Genomic DNA, 14,845 nt, shown 5'->3' on the forward strand with positions numbered 1-14,845 from the left:
GCCATGCACGTCCATGCCATCGACGGCCATGCACATCCAAATTTTCCATTCATTTTAAATGGCAGAAAAACATGTTTGGCTGTGATTTTTGACCATACACGTTACATTAGAGCGCATTGACATTCAACTGGCAACCAAGTCAGGCTGTGCCATTGACGGCTATGCACATACCAAAAAAAAATGCCACATGGCAAAATCAATTTTGCCACATGGCAAAAAAATGCCCAATTGCAAAAATCCATTTTGCCACATGGCAGAATCCATTTTGCCACATGGCAAAAAAATGCCACATGGCAAAATCCATTTTGCCCACATGGCAAAAAAATGCCACATGGCAAAATCCATTTTGCCCACATGGCAAAAATTTTTTTGCCACATTGCCAAATCAATTTTGCCACATGGCAAAAAAAAATGCCCCGTGGCAAAATTAATTTTGCCACATGGCAAAGAAAACGCCACATGGTAAAAACCATTTTGCCACGTGACAAAAAAATTTTGCCACATGGCAATATCAATTTTGCCACATTGCAAAATCAATTTTGCCACATGGCAAAAAAATGCCCCATGGCAAAATCCATTTTGCCCACATGGCAAAAAAAAAAAAAATTGCCACATTGCAAAATCAATTTTGCCACATGGCAAAAAAATTGCCACATGGCAAAATCCATTTTGCCAGATGACAAAAAAAATTTGCCACATGGCAAAATCAATTTTGCCACATTGCAAAATCAATTTTGCCACATGGCAAAAAATGCCCCATGGCAAAATCCATTTTGCTACATGGCAAAAAAAAGCCACATGGCAAAATCCATTTTGCCACATGGCAAATACCACTTTTGGTTCTCCGCCCTGCTGCATAAATATCCAACAGCAGGTCCCCATTAACCACGAAAAACGAGGGATCACTGTATACACAAAAAAATGTATGTTCCAACATGGACGACGAGCCACGTCTCGTGACTGTCAAACAGCCGCTCATTGCTCTGTTCCTTTGTCAAAGAGCGAGCTGTCATCCCGCCGCCAGTAAGTCCCCGAGGTGTGAAAAAGTACCTGTTCCGTTTTGCAAAGCCTGACTTTGCTCCCCGCCAGGGACACCAGAACCCTGCCTTTGTAGGCGCGCACCTCCAGCACGCCGCGCTTGTTGGCGGAGACACGGCGGCGCAAGCTTCGGCGCGTCCCGGAGCCGCGGGCGGGAGGCCGCGCCGACGACTGAAGGCACGCCATCCACTCGCGGCGCTCCCCTGCGGACGCGCAATCAAGAAAACACACTTAGACAAAGAAAGATTAAACGTCCTTTTTTCTTTTTTGGCGTTTCTATTTGCATCGCTTTCAATGTCTGTGGCATTCAAAGGCTTTACGTAGAAAGGAGTAATTGGACAGGATAAAGCACAACTGGTTGGAAAAATAATATCCTTGAAAGCTGCTTAACTGAGATTTAAAAGCCTCCGGCTAAATTTCGCTGCGTAAATTAGAGCGAGCACAACAGCTAATTAAAAGAAGTGAAAAATCATTGCCATCCAGTCTGGGAATCCAGCACGGCGGTTATTTTTTTGTTTCTTTTAATAAAACTGTAGCAAGCGGTTAAGACAATTGAAACTACAGTGTATCACAAAAGTGAGTACACCCCTCGCTTTTCTGCAGAGATTTAAGTATATCTTTTCATGGGACAACACTGAAAAAAATGACACTTGGACACAGTGAAAAGTAGTCTGTGTGCAGCTTATATAATAGAGTTCATTTATTTTCCCCTCAAAATATAGCCATTCATATCTAAACCACTGGCAACAAAAGTAAATACACCCCATAGAAACTACGTACATCCCTAAATGTCCAAATTGAGTACTGCTTGTCATTTTCCCTCCACAATGTCATGAGACTCGTTACAGGACTGCTGTCAGCATTGCTGCAGAGATTGAAGAGGTGGGGAGTCAGCCATGACATGATATTTTGGAGGGAAAATGACAAGCAGTACTCAAATTGGACATTTAGGGATGTACGTAGTTTCTAAGGGGGTGTACTCACTTTTGTTGCCAGGGCTTTTGATTATATAAGCTGCACACAGACTACTTTTCATTGTGTCAAAGTGTCATTTTGTCACTGTTGTCCCATGAAAAGATATCTTAAATAGCTGCAGAAATTCAAGGGGTGTACTCACTTTTGTGATACTTTATCTCATACGAATTTTATATTTAGATTTTATACTTGCAAATCACTTTTGAGATTTTAACTAATCATGCACTGCAAAGGGAAATTCTCCAAGGCATAGTCCAATATTCATTTATATGCAATATTCTATGTGCAATACTTACTCACCTGCAATACTCAAAGGAACATAGGGCTATCTCATATGCATTTTATTTTTATTTAGATTTTATACTTGCAAGTCACTTTTGAGATTTTAACTCATGCACTGCAAAGGGAAATGCTCCAAGGCTTAGTCCAATATTCATTTATATGCAATATTCTATGTGCAATACTTACCTGCAATGCTCAAAGCCTTAACTATCAAACTGCTGCTAATTCACTTCGATTATTTGCACTGCCTGAACATAGGGCTATCTCATACGAATTTTATATTTGTTTATTTAGATTTTATTCTTGCAAGTCACTTTTGAGATTTTCCCTTTGCACTGCATGATAAGTTAAATGCGCCACAATTTCGTTGTACAACTGTATAATGACAATAAAGGGCTATTCTATTCTATTCTATAAAAAGTTGTGATTGTAAATACAATTTAATACTAATCTATTTATACAGTGGGGCAAATAAGTATTTAGTCAAACAATAATTGTGCAAGTTCTCTCAATTGAAGATATTAAAAAGGCCTGTAATTGTCAACATGGGTAAACCTCAACCATGGGAGACAGAATGTGGGAAAAAAAACAGAAAATCACATTGTTTTATTTTTAAAGAATTTATTTGCAAATCATGGTGGAAAATAAGTAATTGGTCAATACCAAAAGTTCATCTCAATACTTAGGCCAAACGTTTTCTGTAACTCTTCAGCTTTTAAGACACTGTTGCTGGTATTTTGGCCCATTCCTCCATCCAGATCTCCTCTAGAGCAGTGATGTTTTGGGGCTGTCGTTGGGCAACACGGACTTCCAACTACCTCCACAGATTTTCTATGGGGTTGAGATCTGGAGACTGGCTAGGCCACTCCAGGACCTTGAAATGCTTCTTACGAAGCCACTCCTTTGTGTATTTGGGATCATTGTCATGCTGAAAGACCCAGCCACGTCTCATCTTCAATGCCCTTGCTGATGGAAGGAGATTTTCACTCAAAATCTCTCAATACATCGCCCCATTCATTCTTTCCTTTACACAGATCAGTCGTCCTGGTCCCTTTTCGGAAAAACAGCCCCAAAACATGATGTTTCCACCCCCATGCTTCACAGTGGGTATGGTGTTCTTCAGATGCAATTCAGTATTCTTTCTCCTCCAAACACGATAACCTGTGTTTCTACCACAAAGTTCTATTTTGGTTTCATCTGACCATGACACATTCTCCCAGTCCTCTTCTGGATCATCCAAATGCTCTCTAACGAACCGCAGACGGGCCTGGACGTGTACTTTCTTCAGCAGGGGGACACGTCTGGCAGTGCAGGATTTGAGTCCCTGGTGGCCCATTGTGTTACCGATAGTAGCCTTTGTTACTGTGGTCCCAGCTCTCTGTAGGTCATTCGCTAGGTCCCCCCATGTGGTTCTGGGATTTTTGCTCACTGTTCTTGTTATTATTTTGACGCCACGGGGTGAGATCTTGCGTGGAGCCCCAGATCGAGGGAGATTATCAGTGGTCTTGTAAGTCTTCCATTTTCTAATAATTGCTCCCACGGTTGAGTTCTTCACACCAAACATTTTTCAGATTCAGTCTTCCCAGCCTGGTGCAGGTCTACAATTTTGTCTCTGGTGTCCTTCGACAGCTCTTTGGTCTTGGCCATAGTGGAGTTTGGAGTGTGACTGACTGAAGTTGTGGACAGGCGTCTTTTATACCGATAATGAGTTAAAACAGGTGCCATTAATAGAGGTAACGAGTGGAGCCTCGTTAGAAGTTAAGACTTCTTTGACAGCCAGAAATCTTGTTTGTAGGTGACCAAATACTTATTTTCCACTCTAATTTGGAAATAAATTCTTTAAAAATCAAACAATGTGATTTTCTGATTTTCTTTTTCCACATTCTCATGTTGACAATTAAAGGCCTCTCTAATCTTTTCAGGTAGGAGAACTTGCACAATTGGTGGTTGACTAAATACATATTTGCCCCACTGTATATTATAATTGATTCTGCATGTTTTCCTCGAGTATTAAGTTTCTGATGTGAAAATTGAGCAATTTATTAGCTGTTGAAAACACGCAGTAAATAAAAGAAAAATAAGTTGGTATTTTGGGCAAAAACGTATTTGTTAAATATTGCTATTGATCTTGAAAATATAGGTGATTATCTCTGCATTTGGTGATTTTTGTGCATCTAGTGTGAAATCTGATAATTTTATAGCCATTTTAAGTTTTGTTACACTTATATGAAAATAATTAATCGGGATTTTATTAGGGAAAGACTGAATTTTTTTGATGCCGCTGCTCATGGAGATTCACATATGGCTAAGGTAGGTGCCTGTTTTGGTTTTAGTTCGGTAGCAGCTTCGGTTTTGAAAATATTTGAATTTGAAGTTTTTTGAAAATAGGCCATCTACGAATCAGCCCCGTTTCCCGTGTCATGTCAATAGGTTATGAAGTCTATGCTTTGGCATCGTAAAGTGGAAATCACGTAAGTCGGTGTTGAAACAGCTGACAGCGACAGCTGAACAAAGTGCCGCTCTGCCGATGCTGCCTCCGCGCCAACCGGGAAGGTGGAACTTCGCGCGTTCTCTTCTTATTTTAACCCTTTGTACTGACTCCATGTTTCAAAAGTTTGAAGAAGACTCACCGAAAACAGGTCGACAATTTATTCGTCGACAATGGTTAAAAACAAGGCAAAAACAGACGACGGAGGGACTATTCTGGATCCAAAGCAAGGCTACATAGAAAATGTTTCCGAGCAGCAAATCTGTCTTATCTCAGTGTCCAGTGTTTTTTAAGTCCGTGGGCCGGACGAAGGTGTGTCCAGCCGTTGCTTTGGGATCATCCCTCTCTGGCCGGTTTCGGGCTGTTTAGGTTCATGTGTGGATGAGATGTGGTTGCCACAGCGACCGACGCTGGTCTTGACGTCACAAGCGCCTGCTATTAACTCTGTTATCCGGGCTGGCACTACTTGTTTTAGGACAAAGTGCGCTGCTTTTTGTCCTTGTCCGTTTGTCGGGAGGACTGATTGCCAGAGTTGGTGCGTCAATCTTGCTCGTGGCGCACACGTTTGGGCTTCTATGATAAGATGGCGTTGTGTATCTATTCTGTTTCTTTAAACTATGGTGTGCTATTTATTTTACATTAGGTGTGTTAGAGTAGTGCAGTCCTACAGTGAATATGAGAAATGAAACTATTCCCTGATTGATTACATTACGTGTGCTCGAGTAATGCAAACAGTTAGACGGTGCCTACGAGAAACGGTACCATTTTTCCTTTTCCCCCTCATGAGCGCCGATAAGGTTTACTGTGTTCAAGGCCACTGAGTGGAGTCTGCCTAAACTATAGTTAAATGAATGTGTTATACTAATGCAAACAATTATATGGAGTGTCCGAGAACGGTACCTTTTCCCTTCATCGGCTATGTCGTAACCCAGGGCATTGCAAACCGTATCGTGAGGTACCCAGAGGTTCCCACCCTTACTTGACTGTCATTGACAGTGATAGACATCCACGCAAACAAACAAATGTCCTCCAAACGCTAGCGCGCCGCTCGCCTCGCTTCCTTCCCGTCTCCGATTGACAGCGCGGAGGAGAGAGAGGGAAGCCCTGAATAAAAGAAGAGGCAAATAAGTGAGAGCGGGCCAGGTAATGGAAGTCAGAAAGGAACAGTAAAGCCTAGTGATGTAAAGAGCCGTCAATAATGGAGGAGGCCATTCATTATGGATGCAGGCGGATTGTGAATTCAGAGGAATTTGGGACCAGGAAGCAATTCAAGACCACCAGGTCAAATAAAAGGAGCTCACGTCCGCCCTCAGCAATGTGGGGATGCTAATTAAGGTCACGGCAAGACAATGTCAGTTCCATCAGATGATTGACGGCTTATCGAGAAAGCCGCCTGTCACTCAGGCGAGGGCAGGTCACCGATGAAACATATTTATCGCCTCGATACGACGAGGTACTTTTGTACAGTCGCCAGGTCGGTCATGTCGGGTTGTCTTTTCAGACCTTTCTGTAATATGCGCGTCTTTCGCTTTTCGAATAGGATAAGAAGTGGAAAAAATCGGAAAACAACCACCCGCTCTTTCTTTTGTGCGGTGTTAAATGGCTGCCACGGCGGGCGGCGTCTATCAAAGGCCCCACGGGGCGCGTGTTTACTCGCGTTTACCGGCGCCGAGAGTGCGTAAATCCGTCGGCGCTTACCAGCCTTATGGGGACTCGAAAGCACACACTACTTAACATGAAATATTTAAATCGGCGGACGAGGACGGGATTTGAGTTTAGGCGAGTTGCGGTGAAGGTTGTCTCGCGTGCTTAACTTTTGGAATCCATTTGAGCTGCGCCGGCATCTTCACATGAGCGGTTTGTCGGTTTGGATAAAATTGCAGACCTTCAGCGCAACAATGATGAGCTTCACATTTTTGAATGAATCTGTAGGAAATCAGATGAAGTATTCACTTAACATCAAATTAGCCCAAATTTTCGATTTTCTACTGCTTAGACACGGAGAATAGGATCCGAGTGTCCTTATGATATGAACAGTTTTAATGTATCACATGGAGTTTGATGTACTCCCATTGTTGTTTTGGCAAGGAACAGAAGGAGGTATGGGTGGACAGAAAGGAATGAAGCAGACAGAAAAGGAGAAGAACAAACAACAACAACAAATACATTGTTAAACGCAGTGGTTATGTTATGTTGAACATAGTGGTGCTATCGTTAGCTTTACCCGTGGATAGCGTGTAGAGGGCTTTAAAACCTTATAACTGCTTTTTTTCCCTCTGTGGATCAACCGCGCTGGTCTCTCATACAAAAATGGATCTGATTAGTTGGTTTATCAGCGCAATTGACAAGATTTTTTTCAACAAGATACGGTGCTCCAGGAGAGCAGTCTTGCCCGGACGGCACCTTCGCCACTGGTTACGTGAGAGATTCATGGGGTCATTGGAAACCAACGTGTCTTACGGTCCTGTCCGTGGAAGATATCGAGGATATTTGGCTGTTTGGTTACCTGTTGTGGGGTTCCTTCTGCTTGGCTTGGGAGGTGCCCTGCTCTACCGGAAAGTTTCCAAGATGGCAGCTTTCAAGGAATTCGACAAATTGACCACGGATCAAACTGTGCGATTAAAGGCATTGGAAGATCTCGTCGAGGCTCGGACCGAGAACTGGCTCTGTGGACTCACAGTTCGGTCCGAGGAAGGATGGAGAAAAGTGGATACTATCTTGTGCCAGGTGATGGAACTGTCGAGGTAGACCGCGAGTAATGGCAATGACTGAAGTAGGGCTGCAGCTATCGATTTTTTTAGTAGTCGATTAATCGATGAACTAGTTAGTTCGAATAATCGAGTAATCGGATAAAAACCATTAAAAAATTACCTGAGCTGAGCCTCAAACGGCATTAAAAAAAAATCGAGGATCAATGTACAACAAAAGAACAGTTGGCTAACTTACATAGCAAAAGTCTGCTAGCTTAAATGCTATAAAACGCCAACTTTTATTTTATTTTTATTTTTTTTACAATGCTCTTAAAAATGGTTCGGACACATACAGTATTCCCACAAAAACGGCTAAATATACTTCACGAAGGCATTAAAAAAACAAAACAAAAACAAACGAACAAAAATTTGGCTTATGTTGTTCTTAACAGGAGCAGCTGGATTCAGCCACGTGAAATAGGGCAGACTAGAGGGCAGTGTATCCACCCAAATCAATAAAATGAAATGCCAACACTTTCAAAACAAACCATTACAATGCCACTTCAATTAAACGAATTCTCGAAGCAGCAAAATTGGAATATTTTTTTCTAATCGAATACTCGAGTTAATCGATTAATCTTTGCAGCACTAGACTTAAGGGACCTGAGATCTCGCCTTCGCCATGAGGAGCGCGAATTTGACTGCAGACCAACAGTATTTGGGCATATTGAATTACTTCTTCAGCTTAATTTGATTATAATTTTCGTTTCCTTTCCCGAACACGCTTATCTTCCCCTCCTCCCTGTTCCTGGGGAGGCCGCGCAGATGTTCCAATCTTTTGTCCCTGATCTCTTCCCAAGGCCGGTCGCAGGGCTCTGCGACTCTTACAGTGGGGCAAATAAGTATTTAGTCAACCAACAATTGTGCAAGTTCTCCTATTTGAAAAGATTAGAGAGGCCTGCAATTGTCAACATGGGTAAACCTCAACCATTAGAGACAGAATGTGGGAAAAAAAAAAAAAAAAAAAAAAAAACAGAAAATCCCATTGTTTGACTTTTAAATAATTTATTTACAAATTACAGTGGAAAATAAGTATTTGGTCACCTACAAACAAGCAAGATTTCTGGCTGTCAAAGAGGTCTAACTTCTTCTAACGAGGCTCCACTCTAGCCTGTATTAATGGCACCTGTTTTAACTCATTATCGGTATAAAAGACACCTGTCCACAAGCTCAGTCAGTCACACTCCAAACTCCACTATGGCCAAGACCAAAGATCTGTTGAAGGACACCAGAGACAAAATTGTAGACCTGCACCAGGCTGAGAAGACTGAATCTGCAATAGATAAAACGCTTGGTGTAAAGAAATCAACTGTGGGAGCAATTATTAGAACATGGAAGACATTCAAGACCACTGATAATCTCCCTGGATCTGGGGCTCCACGCAAAATCTCACCCCGTGGCGTCAAAATGATAACAAGAACGGTGAGCAAAAATCCCAGAACCACACGGGGAGACCTAGTGAATGACCTAAAGAGAGCTGGGACCACAGTAACAAAGGCTACTATCAGTAACACAATGCGCTGCCAGGGACTCAAATCCTGGACTGCCAGACGTGTCCCCCAGCTGAAGCCATACACGTCCAGGCCCGTCTGCGATTCGCTAGAGAGCTTTTGGATGATCCAGGTGAGGACTGGGAGAATGTGTTATGGTCAGATGAAACCAAAATAGAACTTTTTGGTCGAAAAGGTTCTCGTGTTTGGAGAAGGAATCCTGAATTGCATCCGAAGAACACCATACCCACTGTGAAGAATGGGGGTGGAAACCTCATGCTTTGGGGCTGTTTTTCTCTGTTTTTTTTGGGGTGCCCGTTCAGACTGCCTTTGTCCATTGAGCCCGTTCAGGTACTACGCATGCGCACTAATTAGCAGTCCGACACGCGCTGAGCAAGCAGACACTTAAAAATTCAGACCACCGCCGCCACATTCTGGCAAAATTTGGCCCAGATCTGATTTAAACCACATATGAAAGTGACCAAATCAGATTTGAAGTGGTCTACTTCTATACAACTTGTCATGTTCAGACCGACAAACGAGTCAAAAAAACACGAAAAAAATCGGACGTAAACTTCATAACCAATTGACATGACACGGGAAACGGGGCCGATTCGTAGGGGGCCTATTTTCAAAAACTTCAAATATTTTCAAAACCAAACCTGCTACTGACCTAAAACCAAAACAGACACCTACCTTAGCATTATATGAATCTCCATGAGCAGCGGCATCAAAAAATTCAGTTGTTCCCTAATAAAATCCCGATTAATTACTTTTATATAAGTATAACAAAACATAAAATGGCTATTAAATTCTCTAGATGCACAAAAATCCCCAAATGCAGAGATAATCACCTATATTTTCAGGATCAATAGCAATATTTAACTTATCATATTGCTATTGAACCCTACGGCTACGTCGTAAACCACCTGCTTTCAACGCTGTTGTTGTCCAGTATGCTTCCTAGCATGCATTGCAGCGCTACATATGTAAATAACAATCAAAATTCATGTTCTGTGCTAATTATTTCTGCAGTTACTGTTCTAGTTGTTTCATTAATTGCTAGTTATGTAATTTGGTAACATTTTATTTGATAGCGGCATTATACAACTGTCATAAGACCAAATGAACCACCAGGAAGCTTTGAACCATTTGGCGGCAAAGCTTCATTGCTTCAAGAAGTTTCATTTGTCCATCACAGAGACTGACATAAATGGAGTTAGTGATATTATTTTTCCTTCACGGTTTTGTAGCAATTAAAAATGACTTTTTTTTTTTTTGCTCAAAATACCAACTTATTTTTCTTTTATCTACTGCATGTTTTCAACAGCTAATAAATCACTCAATTTTCACATCAGAAACTTAATACAGCATGAATAATCAATTATAATATATAAATAGATAAAGAGATAAAGCGACCTGCAGCTACAGGAAGCGTCTGGTTGAAGTTATTCCTGCCAAAGTGGGGGCCAAAAATTTTTTAAATGTGATGGTTCACTGATTAATTTTCCCCCTTCTGTCAATGTTTGCATACTATCCTCATTAAAATATGAATATACCATATAAATATTTGGGTGCTTTTAGCTAAAGCAGACACTGTTTTTTCATCTGTGTGATTTTGACAAAGATCAGATCACGTTTGATGGTGATTTTACGCAGAAATGTGAGAAATTCCAAAAGGTTCAGATACTTTTTCCCACCAGTGTACGGCCGTCACTGACAGCAAATACCAGGCAAGTGTTTATTTTGGGGCATTTCACATCCTGTTGATTTTGGGTGACTGAAAAGGAAGTGACCCAAGAATGAATAGGAAGTGAAATTCACAGCAGACGGATGATTGGATGCATCTTCCACCATCTTGGTAAGGGCGACAAGTGATCCTATTTTCACAGCTTCGCGCATAACTGCCGGCCGTGTTGAGTAGGGCTAATCGATTAGCAGTTGGAAACCAGATCTCGAAATGTACATATTGTACAGTATTGACTCAGTATTTCTTACTACTCCTTGATATTGTCATTTTAGCACTCTATTGGTATAGATACTCGAATCAACGATAGTTTGTGAGAAGCGATGTTGATTAAGACTTTGTTTTCAAGTCCCCCGCACTCTTATGGATCCTAGTTAGCTCTTTGCTAGCAATTTTGCACATCCCCCTCGCCCGCTATGATTCCTCCTGCCGCTTTATGTTCAGCAGCTCCTTAACTCCGCTCCACTAACTCCCTTTTTCCCCCCATCAACCTCCTCGGGTCTTCCCGGTTCTGGCGCGCTCCCCAAAGATTGATGAGCCTCGGCTCCGAGGCGAGCCGCCTCGTTGAAAGATGCATGAGGTGGACGGAGCCGGGTTTTTCGCCCCGGCGAGATTATTACACTTGGCAAAAACAAGTGGTCCCAACCTTCTTTCTCGGCTCGGAATATGAAGGTCCGGAGAGAGGTGACGACCTCAAACTTGTTGTCGCCGAGAGTCCGCACCTGTCGGATGGCGGTGGCAAGGATCATCCCTTTGGAGTACATTTCCTGCGAGAGACAGAATGCACTAAATAACTTGACAAATGCGAGCAAACACCGCAAATTATAATAGCGTTATCGAGCTGTTGTTCTTTTCCCGATCTCATCGAAATGACTTTTTTTTTTGCATCAACGTGAATGTAATTCACACCCGCGTCGCTGTCGGTTTTGGAGCCGATTCAATTTTGAAGGCGGCTGACGGATTTCCTCATCAAACTTCAGCTATAAGCCATCAATACGGCATCATATTTATTTACAGAAATGCTTTCCCTGTTTGCCTCTCCGGCAATATTGTTGATAAAAAAGGCTGCGGGAAGGAGTTTCAGAAGATTTGCCGGGAAAATGTTAGGAAACAAAGGAAAAAAATTCGCAAAGTTTGGACGCGTCGATCAAAACGTTTGTGCTACGTTTGTGCCGTTATCGCTTTTGAGATGTTTACAATTCTTTTATAGGTCAATCTGAGGTCAACCAGCCAATATTTTGCATCCAATTCTGATAAAGATATTCTACTTGTGATGGAGTAATGTTTCCCGAAATTTCCAGTTTGCGGTGAGTCAGCACACTTTTGCTCAATAGACGATGTTTATTGATTAAAAGATGCAGAATAAATGAGATTTATTGATTATAATCCCAAAACAAGAATAACAAATGGCAACGATGACCCTCGATTTTAGTTTGTCAATCCCAGAATCCCCGCGCTGCCGTTATAGCACAACCAGGTATCCCTTGGCAATGAAAATTGCTTACCGTGACAAATGAGCGGGAGCCAACGCTCCGGTAAGGCGGCGAAGGAACAAAGCCAGGCGATCCGTACGTGACCCACTGGCGGACTTCACTGGTCACCCGGAAATGCCCGGTTTTTGTAGGAACGGCCCCGTCCAATGACAAAGCTACTTTTGGTTCAGCCCTTCGAAAAAGGGGCTTTTCTTTGCGTGGTTCCCAGGTTGTGCCGTCCGGTAGCCAATTACGTCATTTTCAAAGTATCGGAATCGGCAAAAAAATATCGGACATGCTATTTTTTAATATACCGTATTTTTCGGACTATAAGTCGCAGTTTTTTTCATAGTTTGGCTGGGGGTGCGACTTATACTCAGGAGCGACTTATGTGTGAAATTATTAACACATTTTTATATTATTTCCCATGTTAATTTGGTGTTTTGGAGTGACACTGATGATTTGCTAAACTTGTTAGCATGTTCTTGATGCTATAGTTATCTGAGTAACTCTTAATAGCTATGTTACGTTAACATACTGGCCACGTTCGCATTTTGTTGTTCATGCATCATGTAACATTATCATACTGTACACTTATTCAGGGTGTTGTTCTATATTGTATTTTAATTTCAAATTGCCTTTCAAGATGAAATATCTGTTCTATGTGCTGGATTTGATCAAGTAAATTTCCCCCAAAAATGCGACTTATACTCCAGTGCGACTTATATATGTTTTTTTCCTCTTCATTGGGCATTTTATGGCTGGTGCGACTTATACTCAGGTGCGACTTATAGTCCGAAAAATACGGTACATACTGTATATTTTTTAATTAAATCGTTTTCTAATTTCATTTAACGTTACAGACATAATATGTTACACTCATCCAGAGTCTTTAGTTTAGGCTTAAGGTAGGGTTATCAAATTTATCCCGTTAACGGCGGCAATTAATTTTTTTAAATATTTATCACGTTAAAATATTTAACGCAATTAACGCATGCGCTGCACGACCCACTCACGTATTGTCGCGTTCAATCTGTAATGGCACCGTTTTACCTATATATAGAGCTAAAAGGCAGCGTAAAATGAGTAGAGTGAATTTTGGCAGGCTTTGGAGCCTTTTTTTAATTGGCTAAAGCCTTACGATCCTTCTCCCTATGATTAGAAATATCGTGGGACGCAATGTGGGGAAGAAAGGTAGTAATTGATCTTTTTCTTAACACCCTATGTTATTTCCCAACGTAGAGAAGATATATCAATTGGTACCACTACGCACAGTCATGGTTCCACTTCCGATCATGAATTGGGCATGGCGACAGTACAATTTACTGAAAGCTCAGCAAATACACTAGATGGCAATATTTAGTCACAATATACAAAGTCACGTTTATCCTTTAAGAATTACAAGTCTTTCTATCCATGGATGCCTCTCACAGAAAGAATGTTAATAATGTAAATGCCATCTCGAGGATTTATTGTCATAATAAACAAATACAGTCCTTATGTACTGTATGCTGAATGTATATATTCGTCCGAGTTTTATTCATTTTTTTCTTAATGCATTGCCAAAATGTATATGATCGGGAAAAATTATCGGGAATGATTGGAATTGAATCGGGAGCAAAAAATAAGCAATCGGATCGGGAAATATCGGGATCGGTAGATACTCAAACTAAAACGATCGGATCGGGAGCAAAAAAACATGATTGGAACAACCCTTATTATGAGTGCAAAACAAGTTATCTCATGAGATTCCCTCCTAACTATGGAACCCAGGCGTATTGGAAACAATACGATGGTGCAAAACAAGTTATTTCGTGAGATTCCCTCCTAACTATGAAACACAAGGTAAAAAACAATAGAAGTTGTTACAATCTAGGTCACAGAAGCAATCATACATCACAAAGGCATAATGTAATATTCTCCCCATCAAGTATGAAGTTGTATTATGGGATATTTACACCAAAAGATATTAACCGGTAACACTTTATGTGATAACGGCATCATACGACTGTCATAAAACCAAATGAACCACCATGAAGCTTTGAACCAATTGGCTGCAAAGCTTCATTGCTTCAAGAAGCTTCATTTGGCGATCACTGTTCTCTTGAGGTAGATAATCAACCTATGCTGCCACCTGCTGTTAACACTGTTATCATCCAACATGCCTCCTAGCATGCATTGCAGCACTACAGATGTAAATAACAATTAAAATTCATGTTCTGTGCTAATTATTTCTGCAGTTACTGTTCTAGTTGTTTCATTAATTGCTAGTTATGTAATTTGGTAACATTTTATTTGACAGCGGCATTATACAACTGTCATAAGACCAAATGAACCACCATTAAGCTTTGAACCAATTGGCTACAAAGCTTTATTGCTTCAAGAAGCTTCATTTGGCCATCACTGCTCCCTCGGGGGAGACAGTCAACCTCTGCTGCCCCCTGCTGTCAGCACTGTTGTCGTCCAGCATGCCTCCTAGCATGCATTGCAGCGCTACAGTTGTAAATAACATTCAAAATTCATGTTCTGTGCTAATTATTTCTTCAGTTACTGTTCCAGTTGTTTCATTAATTGATTGTTATGGTATTTGGTAACACTTTATT

At 41.3% G+C, this 14,845-nt stretch overlaps 1 protein-coding gene across 4 annotated transcripts in view; it reads right to left on the reverse strand.

The window, feature by feature from the left end:
* Positions 1–14,845, reverse strand: part of LOC130928357 (structure-specific endonuclease subunit slx1-like) — a 157,297-nt gene that overhangs the window by 97,911 nt on the left and 44,541 nt on the right. For all 4 annotated transcript variants that reach the window (XM_057854876.1, XM_057854875.1, XM_057854874.1 and 1 more), the window contains exons 7-8: positions 11,417–11,537; positions 1,051–1,241 (exon numbers count right to left, since the gene is read on the reverse strand). In XM_057854876.1, coding sequence (XP_057710859.1) covers positions 1,051–1,241; positions 11,417–11,537 — 312 coding nt within the window. The remainder of the gene's footprint in view (positions 1–1,050; positions 1,242–11,416; positions 11,538–14,845) is intronic.

The sequence above is a fragment of the Corythoichthys intestinalis genome, chromosome 13 (assembly GCF_030265065.1).
Source record: "Corythoichthys intestinalis isolate RoL2023-P3 chromosome 13, ASM3026506v1, whole genome shotgun sequence".
In the NCBI taxonomy this organism is placed as follows: domain Eukaryota; kingdom Metazoa; phylum Chordata; class Actinopteri; order Syngnathiformes; family Syngnathidae; genus Corythoichthys; species Corythoichthys intestinalis.